At 41.8% G+C, this 22,292-nt stretch overlaps 1 protein-coding gene across 1 annotated transcript; it reads right to left on the bottom strand.

Annotated features, from left to right (window-relative positions):
• Positions 1-761: 761 nt before the first annotated feature.
• On the bottom strand, positions 762-7,892 carry ANKRD1 (ankyrin repeat domain 1). The gene is made up of 8 exons (XM_064716332.1): positions 7,617-7,892; positions 5,740-5,877; positions 5,543-5,650; positions 4,816-4,914; positions 3,691-3,789; positions 3,450-3,548; positions 3,032-3,130; positions 762-1,849 (listed from the first exon to the last, which is right to left on the bottom strand). Exons 1-8 carry the CDS (start codon positions 7,863-7,865, stop codon positions 1,739-1,741), a joined length of 1,002 nt encoding a protein of 333 aa, XP_064572402.1. The 5' UTR covers positions 7,866-7,892; the 3' UTR covers positions 762-1,738.
• Positions 7,893-22,292: the final 14,400 nt, after the last annotated feature.

Genomic DNA, 22,292 nt, shown 5'->3' with positions numbered 1-22,292 from the left:
CTGAATGCAGCATCTTAATACCCCTCTGCTCTGCTCTCTCCCACCTGGAATGCTGTGTCCTCAGCACAGGAAGAACATGGAGCTGTTGGAGTGTGTCCAGAGAGGGCCACAAAGCTGGAAAGAAGGATGGAGCACTTCCGTGTGGAAGTGCTGAGAGAGCTGGGGTTGTTCAGCCTGGAGAATGGAAGGCTCCAGCACCACCTTACTGGGGCCTTTCAGTGGTTAAAGGGACTTACAAGAAAGATTACTCCAGAATATTCATCAGAGCCTGTTATGATAGGACAAAAGATAATGAGTTTAAACTAAAAAAGGATGGATTTAGTTAGAACACAAGAAAGAAGTCTTTTACAATGAGGGTGGTGAAACGCCAGCACAGGTTGCCGAGAGGTGGTAAATGTCCTATCCCTGGAAACATTCAAGGCCAGGTGGGACAGGGCCCTGAGCAACCTGATGGTGTTGAAAAGGTCCCTGCTCATTGCAGAAGGGTTGGAATAGATGAGCTTTAAAGGTCTCTTCCAGCCCATGGGACATCTTGCCCTGGCTGGCAGCCCTGAAGGTTGTCCTGCTTCTGCTAAAGCAGAGGGAGAAGTGCCTGCCTTTCTAACAGGACTTGGCATCTCTCTTGGCTTGAATAACTGGAGCTGTCTCATGCTTCACATAGTGACTAAGAAAGAGATGATATTTTTTAAATCAAACTCAGTAATGGAACTGTAACTTTGTTTTACTAGCTAGTTGAAATGCTGTCTTTCTGCTTTCACATGTGCCTCCACTTTACAAAATAAGTGAGATGGGGTTTATCTAAGAGTGGCAAGGAGGGAGTGTAAGGGATGGCTGCTCTTGGCAGCTGAGACTTAAGTTTTTTAGGAATTTTGCAGCAGACATGATGTGAACTTCCTTTAAAGAGAGACAAAATTACCCCATGCATGCTCACCACTCCAGCAAATAAAAAGAACCACTCAGTTAATTTATTCTGAAATGGATCAGTTCAAAATGTACAGAAAAAGCAGTACAAATTTACAAATATACATAATCTGATTTTGCATTCTCCTATCATCATACTTTGTAGTAGTCTAGCTTTTAAAAAATTCACTTCCCTGATACAGTCTCCTCTGACCTTCACAACATTAAATCTGAATCCTTCAGTCCAAACGGGTACATGGTGGTTGGAGCTCTGTCCTCAAGCTCGTTATCAACCATGATTGCCAAACCCTGTGTAAACACCATTACTCAGCTGCTTCATTAAATCCTCTTGGCACCTCAGTACACCTCCTTCCAGTGCTCTTCCACATACCACCACTCCATTCACAGGTTATTTTAGCAGTGAGACAAGGCAACAGCTGCAAGTATTTGCTATTTAGAGCTATTGGAAGGCTTGAGAAAACTTGCTACTACAGTTGAAAATTCTGCTATTTAAGACCAAAGGATTTATGTTGCTGGCAACAATTGCATTTAGACCAACTGCACCTATAAAAAAAAGCTTAAATAACATCATTAAAAATTACTTTTAAATAAATAAATAATAAATAGAAATAAATAAAGCCATTTTAGAACTAGTGGAATTTTAACACTCAACCTGTCTTTTAAAATAATTTCTTTGCAGGTTTTTTTGCAGTTTCAGTGAAGGCACCTCAAATAATCCAGTGCCAGAAATATTTTCAATAGATGTTCAAGGACATTTTCATCCAGGTTTGTGGGCAGCATTTCAAAGCAGCAAAAGGGTGTGGTCTGGTTTCTCTCCTCAGAATTTACCTAGACGGGCATTCTTTTTGGAATTGTCTTTCAGGCTGTTGAATATCTCTTTGGTGCCATTCTGCCACTGAAGGACAAGATCCATAGGAGTTTTCCCTTCCTGGTTAAAAGAAACAGAGAAATATTTAATTTCATCCAATGATGGCTAAGTCCTTGTTCTTTCCTAAATACTTGTTCTGTGCATCTGCATGATGTGAATCCCTTCTGCACACACAGACTTATTCTTGCACCCCTGGGGTCAGAGTACTTGTGCTCTACAGATCTAGTCCCAGTCCTGGTCAGAGCCGTGATGAAAACTGCCTAGGTTTCAGCGGATTTAGGCAAAGGCTGTGACCAGCAGAACATGCAGGTCTTCCTTTTGTTTTAGTTGCAAGTGATTAGAAATTTGTTTAGGTGCAATCTCAGTAAGACGCTCTTTCATTTAATGCAGAATTCAGGTAAGAGTTTAACTACAGTATGAGCCACAGGAATCAACCAACTTCTGTGTGCAAAGTCTGAGAGGGCAAGTCTCTGGCCTTTGGGGCTGTACCTTCCATAACTGTCATACTCTGATGAGGGATAAAGCCAGAACAGCCACACTTCAGGAAGGTGGGCAGAGAGCAGGGAGTACTGAGTGCTCCAGTGGCTGTTTTCCTCCTTGTCCCCTGGGGTTTTGACTGATTGTCAGTCAAAAACATTGACTGGCAATGTTAGAACCCATGCTACTGCTGCTAGGTTTGGATTTGGGAGAAAATGCTTTGTTTTAATAAGCGGTCACAGAGCTCAAGCAATGCTACTGCTGCTGCAGTGGCTCTGAGCACAGCCAGGTGTGGGACTTGTCTGTGCTCAGGCACAGGGATGTGTTGGCCGGCTGTAAGGCTGACAGCCAGTCCTGCAGCTCTAGCGCTGGGGCTGGCCCTCACCTGTGGGCTTAACGAAAGGATTTCTCTTGCAAGCTAAGATCCTTGTTGTCTCAGTGGTTGAAGCCCAGGAGTTGTGCAGAGTAAGTATCCTGTCTATTACATCTTTTCATGATATGAGTAATTAAAATAAATCATGGAAAGGTGTGATGTTGTCTAAGTGGCAGATAGTGGGTTCTGGTTTTAAAAGAGGTACTGGGTTTTCCTCTTTTCCTGACCTCCCCCAAGTTACCCTTTCCCTGTCTCAGCTCTGCTTTTATTAGCTCTGAAGTGATCTAATTAAGTCTATTCAAAATAGTCTCTCCCGGTCTCGAAAACTTGCTCTGGTGGGAAATTTATTTTAAAGCATTTTAAAATTACTTGGATTTTGTGCTGTTACTTACGCAGTTCTTTAGAGTCAGATCTGCTCCGTGCAGGATCAGAAGCCGGATGATTTTGTAGCGGTTCAGCCTCACGGCGTCGTGCATTGGCGTGTCCCCTTCCTGGAGACACAGAGAACGGCGTCAGAACAGCCTCAGTCAGTCAGTCCCGGTACTGCCCTGGCCGCTGGGGCCGCTCCCGGTACTGCCAGCCAGCCCTGGCCACTGGGGCCGCTCCCGGCAGTGTCAGGACTGCCCCGGCCGCTGGGGCCGTTCCCGGTACAGCCCCAGCCGATCCCGGCCAGCCCCGGCCGCTGGGGCCGCTCCCGGTATTGCCCCGGCCCGCTGGGGCCGCTCCCGGTATTGCCCCGGCCGCTAGGACCGCTCCGGGCCGGGCGCTGGGCCCGCTCCGGGCCGGGCTGGCAGAGCTGCCGGTGCTTACCCGATCCCTGGCGTTGAGATCGGCCTCGCAGGCGATGAGGTGCTCCCCGCAGTCGTAGCGACCTGTCCGAACAGCCACGTGCAGGGGCGTGCTGAGCAGCTGTGGGCAGGGCGGGAGATGGTCAGTGCCACGGAACAGGGGAAAGCTGCTTCAAAAACAGCTGCCAGGAGTTAGCTGCTGGGGGTAAGGGCCAGCTTTTTGTCTCCAATTAAAAAAGCTGCAGAGTTCCAGAAGCGCTTACCTTGTCTCTTGCATTTATGTTTATCCCTTTGTCCAGTAAGAATTTCAGAACGTCCAGGTTTCCACCCCGGCATGCCCAGTGCAGAGCTGTAGAATGAAGCTTTAATGGGGAAAAAGAAATTTAAAGTATTTTAATACATCATTATATTAAAAAACCCACTATTTTAACCAAATTTCCAAATTAATTTTATGTGATTCAACCTAGAGCACTTCACTGTGATCACACAGTGATCACAGTTTCTAGTAAAAAAGAATGTTTCTAGTAACAGCTTTTCTTATTTTGCCCTAATTTCTGCAGTACTGTGAATTTCTCACTCTTCACATTCATTGCTTATTACTCTTAAATACAGAGATCTTGGCAATGCTGCTGTGAAAGAGGATGTGTTTTGTTTATTCCTTGAGCTTAGAAGTTTCCTATAGCCAGGTAGGTGGCTGGTACGTGCTAGTTAATATTTTTTATTTAACGCCTTTTGGGTTCTAAAATGCATAGAAATTTAAACTCAAGGGAAAGAATAGTTCTCTTTAAAAAATAAACAAATCCCTAAGTTATGCAAGTCCACAAAGTGAATTAAAACCCCTCTCCTCTACAGGATTCAGCATCTGTGCCCTGAGCTGTGCTGGAAGGAGTCCCTTGATGCTCACACTCTGCCTGTCGTTCCTCCTCTTCCTCACCCTCTGGGTTAGCGAGGGGGAGCGAGGCTGGCAGTGCAGCCAAGGACAGAGGAGCAAAGGAGCAGCTGCAGGAGCTCTGGGTGCTCAGGACCCCTCGTGGTTGGCATTGCAGAGGAGCAGGGGGCTCTCGGGCATAGCCTAGAAATCCTGCTGACCCTAGGGACCTGCATGGGACAGCCTGACCTCAGCTCTCCTACCCCACCCCAGGCTTTCTTGCTTGTGGCGCTCTGCTGGCCGCCACTTCTGCGTTTTCCAACAACCATTCTGGCACAGGGGGACAGACACTCCCTCCTGAAACCCCTTCTCAACAATGTTATTTTAAGGATAAACTTCAAGGGCATTGCAAGTCCTTTTAGAACTCCTCCTCTGTAAGAAGCACTTCTATAAATGGTTCTCCTGGCGCCTCTAAAACAATGAGCAGCTTTTGGGAAGAGGTGTGAGTGGATGTGCATACCATGTCTTTCTGTTCAAGCTGGGCTCCAGCTTCCACCAGCTTCTTCACCACCTCTAGATGTCCTTCAGAGCACGCCCTGTGCAGCGCAGTGCGTTTGAACTGGCAATTGAAGCAGTGCAAAGTTAGATATCACATATGGCACAAAAGATCTTTAAATCTCTTCTCCCACCCTCCCTAGGATGATGGCAAATACATACTCCATGCTGGTTCCTTTTAAAGAGCTTTTGAGACCTGAAATCTGCTAAAGTTTAATAGCAGCCTGATAGCTGAGAGCTGCCTATCCAGCATTTTAAAGGATGGGGGAAGTATCTGCAGTATGGCATCCAGATTAAAATGACACCTGCTGATTTCCCCATCCAACATGCTATGCTGTATTTTGAAAGTGCAGTTCATGCATCATGGAGTAAGAGGGCAGCCACTTATTTATGTTGTTCTGCTGAAAAATTTCTTATCTCTTTTTCCATAGCATTGGAAGATCACCTTTTACAGAAAATCAGGTTCTCCTGGGTACCAACAGCCTTTCTATTTATAAAGACTCTTTTGAGGTAATATTATTTTGAAGGGTCTTAGTGGCCACTAGAAAACTTGATGTACAGAACTTCCAGCATTTATTTACTTTCCCCCACCCTTTTTTGCCTCTCATGAGGGTGGAATCTACAAAACCTCATGGTAAAAGTTATTTTTGTTCTCTTTTGTAGCAGGCTTTGCATTAGGAAGAAGACAGTACCTTATCACAGACATTTGGATCTCCTTTGTCTGACAGGTATTTTTCAATTACTGGCAACTTATTCTCCAGTGCAGCTTTGAAGAATGTGGGAATATCCACAGGTCCTGTCTGAAGGACAGAATATGGAGAACATAAATGTGTGTGGCACAAACCCCCGTTAATACTTTCCCAGAATAAGCTACTTTGAAGTAACTTACAATAACTTCTGGTTCAGGCTTCTTTAAAACAGGCACTTTCACTTTCTTGCATCTTTTCTTCTTCTTCAGCTCAATAATTTTTTCAAGATCCTCCAAATTTTCAAGTTTTGACCTGGCCTGTAATTTCTTCTTCTTCAGCTGGAACAAATCAGGGAAAGCAGCAAGTTGAGCTGTGTGACCTCCTCTCCCTTTCAGAGTGGCAGGACAGCAATGTGATACTATTCAGCTGAATTCAAGTAAGACTGGATGAACTTTGAAATGAATAGTTTTAATTTTTTTCCAGGTAAGACTAATTGACCATTACAATAAGTTGCTAACTACATGAGAAATTCTACCTCATCTATAGTTTTTCATATACCATTAGACCTCTTCCTAACTTCTTGAGCTGTATGTTGTGACATGAATTTAAGCCAGGAGTCAGAGCAGCACTACAGTCTCTTCTGGCACAACAGTTTAAAAAAATCTCCTGTGCAGCTTATGAAAGCTGGAAAGCTCCTGAAGTTTCAACTGACTTCCACCAAGTAATTTTCTTTAATCACTTTTTTTTTTTTAATGGTGCAGCCCCTTAATTATTGGAACTTAATTCTCTTTGCTTAAAAACATACCCTCAAGAGAGGAACAAGGTTTAGAATGATCTTAGCATTTCAGTCTACAAGTCTTTGTACATTTTGGGAAGCCACAAAGAATGTCCCCAGTGCCCTTGATGGGGCAGTTCAATAAATGTTTAAGACTTCTCCAGACCTGCTTGTAAAAAGCATCTGGGCATGAAGTGAGTGTGGGGCACTGCTGAGGCCAAGGGCAGGTCTGTTGTCTGAACTGAGATCCCACAAGGTGTCCTTGGCTTCAGCAGATTCACAAACAGGGGCTAACTCAGGGTGAACACAGATGACAGATTCTGTCCCATGGTGTGATCAAGGTGAATACACTGGTACCATGGTCATATGGTATACAGTTTTGTCAACTGAATTCTTATTCAAGTTATTTCCACCTCTTCTTTTTGTTGTTCTCTGTATTTGTGGTTTGGTCTGCAGGTCATTGGCCTAATGGAAAATAATTATGCTGACTGTAGATAACTGGAAACCCATAAAGTTCTTAGGAACTGGCTTTGAAGGAACTCAAAAAAACCTCTGTAGTCAGTAATGATGTCTCTGGTGAAGTTTAAGAAGTAGTTTTTATTCTAATGTTTCTGAGACTGACTTTCTTACTCTTCATGCTTTAGAACAAAGTCTTATTTCCCCTGCTACCTAAACTTTATCATTTCCAAATCACTTTAAATTTTTAGGCCAGTTCATTGCTTATTCACAAAGAAAAAAAAATTAAAGCTATTACAGCTACTGTGTTATTGGGGGGGGGAAATATCAGTTCTTAAGGATCTAGGGAGAATTATGCTCCAGGAATTGAAACTAGTACTTTTCTGTAGGCCAGTACGAGTTTCATTTGTAACAGTTCTTCCTAAATGCAATGCCTTGTTTTCATAAAAAGAACATTTTCATGTTCTTGGTGGGTTAGTTATTCTGGTGGCAGTCATTAGGTGTGCAGCTGCAGGTGTCTCCCTGGCTCTGATTGCTCCCCCCTGCACTGACAGCCAGCAGCAGCTGACCCCTGGGCACAGGAGCTCTCAGGGGTTCAGGCAGGCACTGGAGGGGTGGTTGAGGCTCTGCCTCAAAGTGTTACTGCCCTCACCCCCAGGCTACACAGGTGAGCAGATCTCCGTGGTCTTCAGTGGATTTTAGACAAACCTCCTTTCGTAGTGGTCTCCCAAGGGGTTTTCTAGCCCACCATGTATTTCTAACTTAGAGAGAGGCAGAACGTCAAGCACTGCAACAGGAAATGCACACATGATGATAAAAATCCAAGCAGAAAATCCAAGAGCCTACCTCTGCTTCTAGTTTATTCTCCTTCTCATAATCCAGATCACCTCGGGCCAAGGAGTGCTCAGGGACTGTCTTTAGGTCCTCCTGCTTCTCTAACCTTACAGCAGCTTCATACTCTCCATTCTTGAAGTCCTCAGGGAGGAAGCTGCCAGTCTCTTTATCATCCACCTTCTTCCCAGTCACCTGTAAATGCAAACATGATAAAATATAATCCATGAATTCTTGACTGCAGCAGCCACCACCTGGAAACATGGATTGCTTAGGGCTGCTTGTACCTCATTCCTGCCCTCTCTCAGTGTGTGACAGCCAGGCCAGGCCATTCTGCCTGTGCCCGGCTTAGCTGGGATGCAGCTGGCTGGGACACATCTCCCAAGCAGTTAAATTGGGTTGCTGCGGGATTTCAAGGCTAGTTTTATCCATTGCTGTCAGTACCAAAGTCCCACTCATAGCAGAATGGCAGAAGATTTGTGGTGCTGTGCACAGCTTTCAATAGTTTTCAGAAATGTTTCTGATACCCAATTAAGTGTGTATGAAGAGATAACTTGTTAAACTTAGTAGAGGCAGAGGTGTATTTTGAGAGTGGTTCATGTGGCCTAGACTGCCTTTCTGTTTGATTACCTTGTAAAATTCTATTTGTTATAGAGTCTAATGCAGAAGAAGCTGTGAGAACCTTGCCGAAGAATTTAAGGCAGCATTAACTACTTAGGCAGTTGTATCTTAAGAAAACCATCTGGGAAAATAAGTGCAGTGTTTTACTGAATCAATCCTGTTTTCCCAGTTTCTCCATCAGATCAGACATTCTTAGTCTGAATCCTGCTGTGGAATGTCCCATTACTTGTGGTCTAGACCTAATTTTTCAAAGATTTTTACATCATGAACAGCAGTGGCTGTAGGAACTGTTAGTTTATTATTAGAAAACAATACTATTATTAAGCTGCTAATTTAGTGTTATAAAATACTGTAGTTTCCAAGCATTAATATGTTGTCCCAAGTCCCTTATTATATATGAATTACTTAGTGTGATCATAAAATTACCGGCTTCTAAAAATATATATGAATTAAAATCAAGGACAGAATCAAATAAGTAGTTACATTTTGGTTGATCTTTTCCTGGTGAACTGTGCTGTGATGCCAAATCCAAACAGCTGTATGGTTGTATCTGTGGTGAGACCCTTTCCCAAGGAGAAGTTAAAATGAAAATATAATAATATAACAAACAGTATATAAGGGTTTGCCCCTAGAGCACAGCAGTGCTGTTAGCCTACTAAATCAGTGATCCACAAAGGTTGTTTTTCTGTGCTGGTCCAATGACAGTGTAAAAAATAATTCATTGTGGGTAAATGAAAGAAGGTTGCACCTACCAGCTCTTCTAGCTTCATCATCATCGTCGTCATGTTTGCTGTGATCCGAGGCTGTGCTCCTGTGTGCTGAAACCTCCCAGGGCCGGGGCTCTCAGGGACCACCACGCTCACTGCACTTATATATCTTTGGGAGAGCTGTCCTGAATGAGATAATCTTCCAACCTGGGAATCCAAGTATGCCCTTGTGCTTGCCAGCTGAGAGGTGGCTCGGGCTCGTTCCAGCCGCCAGATCTGGTGTCCGGGCAGCGAGGGGCCACAGGGGCGGCAGCCCCACAGCCCCGCACAGCATGGGAACCAGAATGGAATGTGAGCTCATCATTCCTGGGGCAGTGACTGCACTGCTCAGCAATGCCAGCCATGCCGTGCTCCCAGTGCCCACTAGGACAGCTGTCTGTTGATGCAGCTTTATAACTTCATCTTCTTCTTTCTTTCTTTTTTTTTTTAATTGACATTCAGATGACTGTCAGACACTGGAAAGGGTAAATGGCTTATGTACAATGTTTATAGCAATATCTTCCTGATAAATGGATGATTACCTCTGAAGTCTCAAAAAGCCATTATTTTCATTGCTATTTATTCTTGGATGATAAACACTTTTAGGGGAAAGGCTTTTTCTCATCATGATGACAGTCTTCTATATTTGTTGGAAGGAATTCTCTGAAGGGATTACTCTACCAGAATGATGTCTCTGGTGCTAAAAGGGCCTATGACATGATGAGTTACAATCAGTGTAAAATATCAAAACAGTAAGATTTGCATTTCTTTGGACCCTTGTCAATGATTATAAGCCAAATAATAAAATATGTTTATACAAAAGAAAAAAAGAGGGAAAACAATGCTGTTTTCTCGGGCAATATATGAGAGAATAGGGGCGCAGAAGTGATTTGTTTATTTTTTAGGATGACATGAGATACACACAAATATAAGCAGATGATGTGCGTGTTTTGGGGGAAAAGAGCTATTGAATCCTTTGGGAAAGCTTTTCTTGCTCTATGAATCAGAGTTGACTGGAATCAGGAGAATGATCACCAGCAGAAGGCAGTTTTATAAGAGGAAGACACACCGATCTTTGCATTCAGAGAGTGTGGGTAGATGCCAAGCCACATCAGCTCTGTGTCAGTGCAATGCCTGGAGGTCCTGTGCGGTGAGGCATGCAGGTCACCTGGCTGAAATGAATACAGCAGCTCAGGTGCTTCAAGTACGACATGTACACAAGTGCTCCAGCAAATGGAGACCTATCTCGGGTGTTGTTTATACCATCAGCATCATTAGCGTGCTGCATTCCTGACTTTGACCTTTCAAGGTGTCTCTCCTCTGAACTATCCCCCAGTAATCCGAGCACATCCAAACTTGTCTTCTAGTGCCCATCATACCTATGCCCTCCCTTTCCCTGAAATGAAGCTGGACATCAGGTGGTTCCTTTACCACTCAGAATATATATGACATTAGAGAATGAGTCCCAGAACGAAAATAGAGTATGTGCTAGCAACACAACCTTTCAGAACATTTTTTTCTAAACTTAAGTACAGCAACGCTATCATTCCCCCCTAGTGGTATGTTCTGAATCATGCTGCCAGGCTTTTTTCACTGCAGTTTTGTACTCCTGCTAAATATCTCTGTGACAAGAGGCAGCTCTGGTGTTTTCTTGTGTTCTAACAGCTTACCTCAATCTGTTCAGTTCTCTGATTTTTATTTGGGAGATTGTCTTGAAATCACAACCCTAACAGGATGGCTGCATAGAATGCTTCTGGTTTAGTGGAAACAGATCACAGCAGAGACCTGATGCAGAAAGAGAAACGTAGAGGTTTGCTTTTAGAATAAGACCTGTTTAAGGAACTGTGAGCTTCCTCTGGACTCTTTTTTTTTGAAGCTTATTTTCTCTTTTTTTGCTTTCTCTATTTTTTTTAACAGCTTGATGTATAAAACTGACTCAGCAAAACCTAATGTGAAAGATTTAAGAGGATAGATCTTCCTCTGTAAATGGTACATAAATCCAGAGCCAGAGTAGCTTTACAGGAAACCTCAGTGCTCTGAGGGGAAACAGAAACCAATTCTCACAAGTGCTAACGAAAGACCACAGTTCATTCATCTTTAAAGCATCCCATTCATGATGGTTAAAAGAATAATACAATATAGAATATTTTTTGATTATCCCAAGTTTCTATTTTGAAATAGTGGCACCCAGAAATCCACTTTAACCAAAGGCTGGGATATAAATTAACCTAACAGTAAATGCTTTAAGCTAAATATCATGTAAACAAAGGCAACATGATTGAAATAGCAGAAATGCACCAGGTTGTATCAGCTAAGACTCTTGGCTTATCACTATTGCTTAATATTGGAGGGGGAAGTAGTATAATGAGCTGTAACCTTGTACTGGACAGTAACCACTCAATCACCTTTCATCAAGTGATTTCTCGTTAAGGTGGTAATGGCAGATGGTCAGTGGGCGATGTGTAACAGGAATCTGAAAAACTCTTGCCACTCCACTGAAGGATAAGGGCAGAGCAATCATCTGCAAGGTGTGAGGCAACTGGATATTGTCACAAAAATTCTCCACAGAGAAAACACCAAAGGACAGCAGGCTCATCGTGACAGACAGAAAACTGTGGCACACCCTGTTCCCTGCTACCAAAATTGAACTGAGTAGAGTAAAGAATGTTTGTAATTAATTTTTCTAAGTGATTAATGGTAGAGTGAAAGTACCATGTGTGATAAAGATGATATTGCCACCTCCTGTCAAGTGTGTGATGGTCGTGTTCTCAGTGGTGTCACTGCTCAACTTGTCCGTCTTACATTTTCCAGCACTCTGCCCTTGGCTCTGTCCATGCACCCATAGATGCTGCCCTTGGATGCCACTGTGCCTGACTGCCTGTTGTCCTTTTCCTGCTGCTCAGTAAGTAAGGTGTGAGCAAATCAGCTGCTGAGGAGTGGGAATGCACCTAAGAGGTTACTGAGCCAGCAAACTGTGCCACACGTGTGCAGCCAAAGAAAAATTCATAACCGAGGTACAGAGAAGAAGTAGCAACCACAGGTTACTCCTCCTGGATTAGTGATGTGCTCGTGTGCAATGGCTTGTTTATTTCGCAGTGTGTGTGTGCACCCAGCACACCTTATATATGCACATGCACACATACATATATATATATACACACACACACACACACATATATATATATCTTTTTAGCTGTTGGTTTTCCATAAAAGGCAGGAAACACTTTTATTTGTCTAACATATTCTCTTCAATACTTTTGTCAAGAAGTTAAGTGATTTGGGAATGAGTTAAGTATGATTTTACATCATTGTTTGGACACGTGATGAAAACACTAAACAATGTTGTACCAGGAACTGATCCTTGTGGGAATCTGCTGGAAATAGTTCCACTCGTTACTCTCACCACTTTGCAATCTGTCGGTGAGCCAACTTTTAGTTCTTCCAAAGTGCATCCTTTTAATTCCATACAATGCATGCTTTTTAATCATACCAGCATATGCCATGAAATGAAATGCCATTGGCAAGACCCAAGTAAACTGCATTAACATGAATGCCACTCTCAAGCAGACCTTTAATTCTGCAAAAAGACACTTTTAAAAAAAGGTTTTCTTTGCACCCAGCCCTAGAGATTGGCATCCATTTCATGTAACTTGTCTGATTCTGCCTTGATAAAGCTTTGGTTAATTCTTCCCCCTGTTTTCCCAGTGCTAAGTCATGTCCGCCAGCCTGTTGTTAACTCTTTCATCATTTTCAGCCAGTCAAAACATCTTGAGGGCTATGAAAAAAATGAAAAGGAGCTTCTCTGCTTTACTGGCACTGAAGCTGGCCTGGGATATGTTTGGATGCAGCCCAAATGGATGCTCTACCTAAGGGAGATTCCTGCTTCTTGCGAATAAAAAGGAGCTCAGGGAATCAAGGTGATAAAGAATTGGATGGATTTTGCTTTAAAATACAAGAATGTTTTCATAAAGCATTGATTTTGTAATCTCTTTGCAAAACAGTAGTGTGTCAGAACTCTAAGACATGCACTCAGGCAGCCTCTCTCTTCCCCATTTATTGGAACCATATAATGTTAGAATCTATCATGTTGGAAACAGCTTGAGGAGAATTTTAAAATCACTATTACCTGGAAAAAATAACCCTTTTATGTTTTAATTTTGGGGAGAGAAGTTTTGGGTTTTATTGTTTTGGATTTTGTTTTTGCTTTTAAAATTTTGCATTAAATTGTAAATGCATAAACCTGCTCCACATTAAATTTGGTGAAAAGCTCTTTCTGTCCTTTCATGAGGTTTCATTGGCAGTAATATGTCACTGTATTTTTATTCTAGATATGTTTAACAAATATCTTCTTTGATTCCAATAATACCTGTGAGGGTGGAAAAGCATTGATGCAAATTTGGAATTACATTATATCATATGTTGGTCATGCTTTTGGGACTGGAGGATGGATACTTCTGTGACTGCAAATAGGATAAGAAAATACTTTTTCTCTTTTTTGGTCAGTTTATTGTAGGTATATAGCATATAATAAAAGAAGTTTGAATTTAATTTTAGAGAAGAGAGTAAGTAAAACACCAACAGAAAAAGAAAGGCAAGCAAAAAACCTCAAATGCACCTTTTCCTCCAAAGTTTCATAATCAGAGACAAATTTATGTCTGTGATGAATTTAGAGGAAAACCTTGTGTCCTATTGCAACACAGAAGTTTTACAGGAGTCTGTTATGAAACTGGCATGAAGTTTCTGTTTCATTTCAGTTTCAGAAAGTGTAGGGAGTGCATGCAAAGGGAGGAAAGAGGAATGAATGATCCAAGTTGGTTTCTCTGGGTCTGCGAACTGCAATGTATTCATCTGCAGACACTAGTTTTAGGAAGTTGTTATTTCACATAGGAAAATACTAAAAACCTCCCCCATAGCTATTTTGTCTCAGCAAAGGCATCTGCACACCACAGCCACCTAAATAAGGAGACCATGGGGTAGGCCTTTTCCCCAAAAATCTGTTCTTGTCCAGAGGAGCTAGAGAGATGACTAGGCTGTGACCAGGACCAGCCAGTTCTTCCTGAAGCTCTGCCCATATCTGATTCACATACCCTGTGAGAAATTTGCTCTGAGCTCTGCTTCTTTTTTCATGTTTTTTGCCACTTGTGTGGCAAAGACAGTGTAGGCATAGGCTGTTCTCACTCTAACATTGTAGAAAGAGCAGGAAGATCTTTCTTTTTCCTCCCCTAGGGCATTGATAGAGAGGATGCAGGATGGCAGTAACCCAAATGAAACACTAAATTTCATGGTGAAGAAGTGTAAAAACAAATACATGCTTTACTTTTTTCTCATGGATACCAGAAAAAAAAAAAAAAAAAAAAAGAAACTGAGATACTAAAGGGCATTGTCATTTGTCAGTGCCTAGTTTTTCAGAAGACCAAGGGTTGTGGCTGAGTGACCCCAGGAGTGAATACATTCCCAGAGGTTCCTGCCTCAATAGCAATGAAAAGGCCACTGCCTTCTCTGACACTTGGATTCAGACCACTGAGTTGTCTTTATTTCAAGTGAGTGGCCAGTAAATTCTGTTGAGTAACCTTATGTTTTCATGGAGTGGTGTTTGATGAGAAGGGGAAAAGGCATTGCTATCCCACTAAGCAGCATGAGTCAGAGAACTAGTTTGGAGGAAATGAGAAATCACCAGGGGCTTTGCCAAGAAACTGCAGCTTGTGAGACATAGCACAGTTCAGTTGGTTATTTTGTTTTCTTCATGCAGTGTCTCTGCAAGTCTTAGTTTTGGCAGAAAGTGGAAAAGAAATATTGAAACATTGGATGACTAAATTCCACAGGGCTCCTGGCTTTCCTGAAGCAAGAAAGTGTTGGGCATCTCTGACTGACTATAACTTTGTCTGAATTCCAGCTCAAATAGGTATGGAAAAAAATTTTTCCTTTTCTTTTTTAATGTTCTTAAATCTTATTTGTCAGAGGCCAGACACATGGTCACAGACTGAACTCTTAGGTTTGCATGTGCTGGCTCAGAATGCCAGACTGCTGAGGTTAGGGCCAGGTACAGGTGAATTTGTGATTGTCCTGGCAATTTCCTTTTGGGCTTTCCTCTTTTAGTGTTTGATCACAGAAATCAGTAGAAATGTTTACCCTGTCTTTTGGAGGAAAAAATTCACTTGAGACGTATATGACATTTGTCACCTCCTGTCAGAAATCCCTACCAGGTGACCTAGAGACTTGCACAGATGGAAGATAGTAGAGATGTTGCTTTGATCAAAAGCTAGTCAATCAGTGAATCAGGAGCAAGAGAAAAACTTGTCCAAAAGAGCCAAAATAAAGCACTGTCACGTGTTTTGAACATCCACCCAGCACTCAGATCACTAGAGCTGTGTTCTGTGTCCAGCAATGGACATTAAAAAAAAAAAATTATTTTTGAGGGCTACTGCCATGTGCAGCCTCTATCACATAAGCACAAACACAGGGACTTCACACACAAACTCTGTAATGGCACTTCAAGGAAAACTTGAAGACAGGAATCCCAGCAGTGTGCATCCTTGCTTCCCTCAGCTTCATCACTGAGGTTTCATGGAACTTGTATGGCTTAGTGCTGATGAGTCTGGGAGTTGTGCTCTTTTCACTAAGGGTTTTTAAGGCAGGAGGAGCACCACATTGCATATCAGCTATAAATTATTGATGAGGGGACAAAAGCATCTTCTCATCAGCAGTAAGTGCTCAGTGCAATGAGCTCTCAAGGCATTCCAGCATCATTCACAGTAACACAGTGCTGTGAAGCAGACCTCCAGCCTGTTGAACCAAACAAATTAATCCCAAGCAAAACATCAGACCCCTCAGCACCCGATGATTGAGAAAGTCAAGTCTGCTATTAAAAGCACTTTGCAAGTGCAGAGGACTTTAAACTTGTGCTTTTCACAACCAGAAACTAGTGTGGGGAAATGGTAAATTTAAACTTTAGATGAAAAATGTGTAGATGAAGGAGTTCCCAGATGAAAAACATAAGGCCATGATGCCAGATTTGACTTCTACTGTATGAACAATTTTTTAGAAATGAGGAATAGTCATAAGAAGGTGATTTTTCCAAAGACAGAATTTCTAGACAGCTGCAACATTTAAAAGCTCACATTTGAATTGCCTTGAATCAAGCAGCTGCAGATAGTTCTGTGGTCCCAGTCACTGAAGAATGCATTTTGGGGTGCCTGCTTCTCTGCTGCTGAAAGGAAACACTCATAATGCATCTTCCCATGCTAGCTGTAAGTTAACAAAAAAGAAATAAAGGGCAACTTTTACACTTAGTATAACATGATGAAAGCATATTCACATTTGTAATATCTTATGACTTTACTGCTTAATTTTCTGTTGACTTTTCAAAGAGCTACTTTTTTTACTAAGCTGCATAAGCAATAGTGCACATGCTCATTATGTTCTTGGGCAAGAAATTATTCTAGACAATAGATGAAAGCAAATCCAATTTTGCTATTCTCTTTATTACAAGTTGGTAAATACTTAGCTATCAACCCAAGAAAAGCAGCAGCCTGGCTGCCTGGGTTCTCTCTTCATGTTTTTGCTGCAGTATGTCACCTAGTTTTTCTAAAATTACACCACATGGCCCATGGCCCCCATCAGAACTTTTAATACATGCATGAAAACAATAATTGTATGTTTATTTGGTGGCTGGTTGTAACAAAATGAAGACATTGAAAAAGCTGTCTTTTTCCCTGGGTGCCAAAAGTAATTTGTAAATGAAACTAGGGGAAAAAAGTAGTACCTTGAGTATGAGGTTAAAATGTAATTTTATTTGCTTTTAATTACAGCTGTACATTTGAGAAGGGCACTTTTTAATCTCTTATCAAAGCATTCTATTTTTCTTTGATCTAACTAGAATTTATTGAGTGCAGTTGCCACCAGCATCTGTAATCCTTCTTGAAAACCCTCTGTGCATTCCAATTTCTTCCAGGCTGACCTTTTTCTGTCCATCATGGTGAACCTATTCTCCCTTTTGTTTATATGTGCATCTTCCATTTGTCTCCATTGAGGTTAGAGGCACTCACATACAAATGAATTATCCTTTGAAGTGTATGTTTTCTTTGTATTTTGTTTCACGTGATCATTAATTAAGATGATTATTTGCCACTCAGGGAGATCTCAGTTATCTATATTAAGGGAACCTTTAGAATGTGGGGAAAAAAACCCAAACATTTTCTTGTTTGTTACTGCCTAGGAATAATGGCAGTGACATGTAGCAGCTTTCCTACATAAAGCAGCACTCCATCACCAAGTGGTAGAGTTTCATGGGCACCCATATGGCATTTTTATGTGAAGAAAAACTGAAATGGCAAGTTTTGAACCTGTAAAATGTTGCCTCTGCCAGCTGTAAATGCCAAGGTAAGTGTTCTTAGTAGTTTGAAGCCGTTCCATAGCTGCTTTGTACACTCAGTGAGGTCCTGGTGTTCCTCACACACACAAGGCATTCTGCATTGATGGACTGTCCCAAAACCACTGACCTGGCACAGAAGCCCTGCAGTGAAATGTGCACCTCTGCAAATGGTATCTTATACACTCTGAGACCACAGTACCCATTTCTTACTGTAAACCAAGCAGAGTAGGCTGTAGCAATTACTTAGCCATCAGAAATCACGAGGGGATTAGATACTGACTCAGAAACAGAATCATGAAACTTGCAGGCTCTTGGTCTGTGTGTATCTCCATGCTTATTACGGAGTTGCAGATGGGTGGAGTCAGTCCATGTGGTGCCTATATACTTTTTTAAAGTATAAGCCTAAAAATACAAAACTGAACAGATGAATATTTAAAATTTTTATACTTCCAACATTTCATTCAAGCAAATAATTCAAATGTTAAATTTTCCCCGTGCATTTTAGAATGTTATATTTGTTTCTCTTTCCAGGTAGTATAGGTTTCAGTTCATAACTTGTATGAATTGAAGTCTATTGCCCAAAATCTGTGGTCTCCTAATATATAATAAATGAGTTTGAAGCTTCCTCAATAATCAGCTTTTCCCTGCAAGCAGCTAAATCACAGTTTGCTGAAGCTAATACGTCCAAACCAAAGAAGTTTAGAGAAGAATCCCTTGACCTATTCCATTATGATGTAGGAGCACCATCAGTTAAAAAGAGCAGTTCCAAAATCATAGGTTAGTCTGACTTTTGAAAACCCAGTACATGAAAGAGGTGCTACCTTCAGTATCTTTGCAGAAGGTTGTTGCCATAACTGTACTGGACGTGACCCTGGTTGCCTCAGTTCTCTCAAGATGAAAACCAACAATTTCACCCTCTCTTTGACCAGCACATAGCAAATTTGCCTCGTGTTTGCTCTGCCAGCTGTGCACTGTCAGCCAGGGAGATGGTTCTTCGGGAACTGTCACATGAAGCAGATCATCCTTATGGAAATCATCCCTAGATGCAACGAAATTACCACAAACCACCATGCTGAAGTGCACAATTTGTGCCAAGATTTTTCATTTCTCTTTCAGGACAGTGTTTTCCTAAGTCAACTAAACACAAAAACTTGACCACAAGACATCCCAGCTGACAAGAACAAGTTAGTAATACCAGTCCCGCTCACAGGAGAGAAAACAAAACTCCTCTGAAGTTTCACAGAGCACTTCTTGCTCTAAGCATAGATGAGTTTCCAAAATCATCTCTTCCTATCTTGCAAGGACAGTTGTCTGTGAGATTTTTGCTGGGCTGAACTAGTGCAGAGCTCTCTTCGATTTTAGCATACTTCCTCCCTCATTAAGATGGCTTCAGCACCAGGGATTAAAGTAATAGTATGTTTTAAGAAATGACAAGATGTATTTATTAGTCATAGTAGTTGTGAGAAAGAGGAGCCAAGTAACTGTCAGAAGCACCAGTCAGTAGTGGACCAACTCAGCTACAGCAAGGAGCTGAACGTGGAGCTACAAACACACTTCTGGATCAGAGCAAGTGCAACACCACCTCAGCAGCCTCTGGAGCTGCAGGTTCATGGAGCCCTCAAGTCCAGGGAAAACATGTAGGGTCAAAAGTTTGCAGGGTTTTGGTTGAGGACTAAAGCTCAGCAGCTGTTGGCTGCCCCTTCTACTGTGTCTGCACAGGGAACGCAAGACCTTCACACTAGAAATGATTCCCAGCTGCAGCTGCTAGATATTCATAACAACTGTCTAATGGCTAAAACTGTGTGCTGTGGGCAGTGTCACCTTTCATGTCATATGGGGACAATTGTGTATTCTCCACTGTGGCTGGGATGTGTCATCCCACCATCATCTGGAGCTGTAGTCCCAGACCAGGAGCTGCTGTTGCTGAGCAGTAAGTTCAGACCCCTGCTGATGCTTTCTTGTATCAAGTTACTGTTTTCTAACATTGTGCATATACCAGAACTGAGTTGCTGCCACTGTGTCTCACTGTAAGAGGGAAAGTGTAACTGTAGTAGCCCTGTCTATGAATTACATTTGAATCAGGTTCCATTCCAGGTTACAGCAGGACAAGGGACATGTGCATCCCATTCCAGAGGTTTGTGCTTCCAAAGGCAAACTGTCTTTTGTGCTGATATTGGGGATCACCAGGGGGAAACACAAGCAAGATTCATTCTGTTGATGAGCAAAGCTGATGAACTGCTGCTGACCAACATGAAGTTTCTGCTCTGAAACACCTTTCTTCAGAATCACAGAATCCCTGAATACTCTGGGTTGGAAGGGACCCACAAGGATCACTGAGTCCAACTCTTACATGAATGGCCCACACAGGAATTGAACCATGCCTTTGGCATTATTAGCACCATGCTCCAACCAGCTGAGCTTCAAGTAATCTGGAGTCACTCTTCTGGGAAGAACATGCCTTTCTACTGGTTTACACTGTAGAACTAACCAGAAATAGTGTTTCCATTAATCAATCAATTTTCCAACCCCCAGAATCTTGCAATCTTACAAAAATCTTTTTGTTCAGATACAATGAGGTGCCACAAACAGCCTGAGGGGATGGAAAGCACAGAGAAACTCCTGCAGTGTGTAGGGGTGCAGTGCTGGCCTGTGACCCAAAGTACAATGCACACCTCAGTGCTGGTAAGCCCATTCCATGTGGGCTCCAGTGCCTTCAGAGCACTTTGCTGTGACACAGCTGATTGTATGCTCTGTTCACACACATCCTGGATATGCTGGGCTTAGGGAAAATGCCTGGAAAAATTCTGTTGTGTGCACAACAGCTTGTCTGTGTTCAGCAGCCAAATAACCAGAGGTTTCCTCTTGAAGTGGTAAGTTGCATGTTGCCATTCTGAATCAGTAGAATTGATGCATCCGATAATCATATGTGATTATCTGTCTTTTCCAGCTCTAAATCTAGGTTTGACAGACTGAGATTTGAACTCAGTGCCAAAGGCTCAGACAGAAGAGAAGGAAACATCACTTGCTTTCTTTGCTTTGTAAGAGAAAAAACATTAGAGCTCAGTGCTTTTCCTGTGGAAGGACAGGACACATCCCATTAGATGCTATCATCCTTTAACAGGTTCTGGGATTATTTTTGAAATGACAAAAACAACCAGATGAGTTCTTTCTTGTTTACAGGACAACTGTTCCCACAAAATAAATCCAGCAACAAAGGGGAGTGGCAGGGAAAGATGGATAGTATTTGGTTTCACTAACAGTCTAGTCAGATGAAAATATCCCCCCTATATCTGACCCTCAGGGGGTGTTGCTGGTCAAGTGAAGCCAAGTCGCATGATGCACAGCCAAGCGAGCACCAAATTTGGCCTGATGGGTGCTGAGGATGAGATTAATTACACCATATTTATGTGTATAGAATCAGTTTAAAGAAGCACTGCAATATTTGTTGTCCTGTAGGTAACTGGCCTCACCCTGAGGTGCCCTCGGATCCCTTGCCTGGTGCTGAGTCACTCCTGCAGGAGTTAATCAGAGCTGGGAGCTTGGGATGTCTTGGGATCTGCCTCATCCAGAGTGTGATGGACAGGATCCTGCTGACAAACCCTCCTTCTCCACTGCAGTTTAATTTTAGGATTTGGCACTGATCTGTATTTTGTGTCTTCTTTTGTCATCACAGACATAAATTAGGGTGGAATTCTTACAGAGAGATGGGGGTAAAAGTCCTTTTCTGAGGAGTTTTGCCACAGCTAAGACAACTTTTTCTTATGCAAAGCAGAAAAATAGTGTCTGTCCCACAGGAAAACCAACAGTTATCAGAACTTTGAGTCAGTAATGCCTCTTCCCCTTTCTCTGTTGTGCATCCTCCCTCTTGACATGTACTAACCAAATTTTTCGCTTCATCATGAAGCATTCCCCAAAAACTTTATGTTTTTCAACATTTGCAAGAATCTTGTCTCTGAGTTTGACTTGGGTTTTGTTGAAGAAAACAATCCTAAAACACTATTGGATTCAATCTATCACTTCATTGATCTGGATTTCTAAATTCACTTACATCTGTTACAGAACAGCACCAAATATTTTAAGGAGAATTTTAGCTCATATTTATGCTCTGAGCTGCCAATAAGTAAACAGTTTGCATGAAATTATGCAGCTGAGAAAGGAGAAATAACCCTAATGATTAGCAAATTCAGGAACTTGTTCAGAATCTAAATACATAGGTTTTGGCTTTCGTGTACATGAGAAGAATCCTTCCCTGTCCCTCTAATGGTGGCAGATCATACCAAAAATCATTCAAAATCACATTTCTTAAAATCACAATATGATTCACCTAAATGCATTACACTAAAAGTAAGAGGAATGATGAACTGTATTAAATGCATATGTACACTTTGCTGTTTTCTATATCTCTGCTATTCCTTCAGTGTTTCTTTTATACTCTTTCTGACAAGACAGTGAAAGTGAATCTCTAATTCATAACCTCCAATCTTGATACTATATTCTATCATATTGAGCTGTTCCTGAAATAAACCCCTCTAGTTTTTTATGTCATTTGTATTCTCCAAATCCCACCCACATAATTGGAAGCTTTTGAGGCATAGTATGTGTGTTCACAACACAAAAGGAAGCTATCCACAGGCTGCAGAATTGTGGGGCATTAATTTACATAAGGTAGGAACTTATAAATCACAAGATACTTCTCTATGATAGTATGATTTAGCATAATTTATTCACATTCATACCATATCTTCTTAAAGCAATTGGAAACACTTCTATTTCCTTATCATTGTATTTTCAATAAATGGTGTAAGAGTTTACTGGAATATTAGGAGGCATTGATCAAGTAAGCTGTTTTTTACCAGAAAAAATGCCCATTAGAGCTCACAGATAGCTAAAACTTCAACAATCTTTATAAAGAATCATTAACTGATGGTTAAAATCCTTTGTTTGAAATCCCAG

The sequence above is a fragment of the Zonotrichia leucophrys genome, chromosome 6 (genome assembly GCF_028769735.1).
Source record: "Zonotrichia leucophrys gambelii isolate GWCS_2022_RI chromosome 6, RI_Zleu_2.0, whole genome shotgun sequence".
Classification (NCBI taxonomy): domain Eukaryota; kingdom Metazoa; phylum Chordata; class Aves; order Passeriformes; family Passerellidae; genus Zonotrichia; species Zonotrichia leucophrys.
Note: the sequence above shows the minus strand (reverse complement) of the source record. Positions and strands in the feature narration are given on the sequence as shown.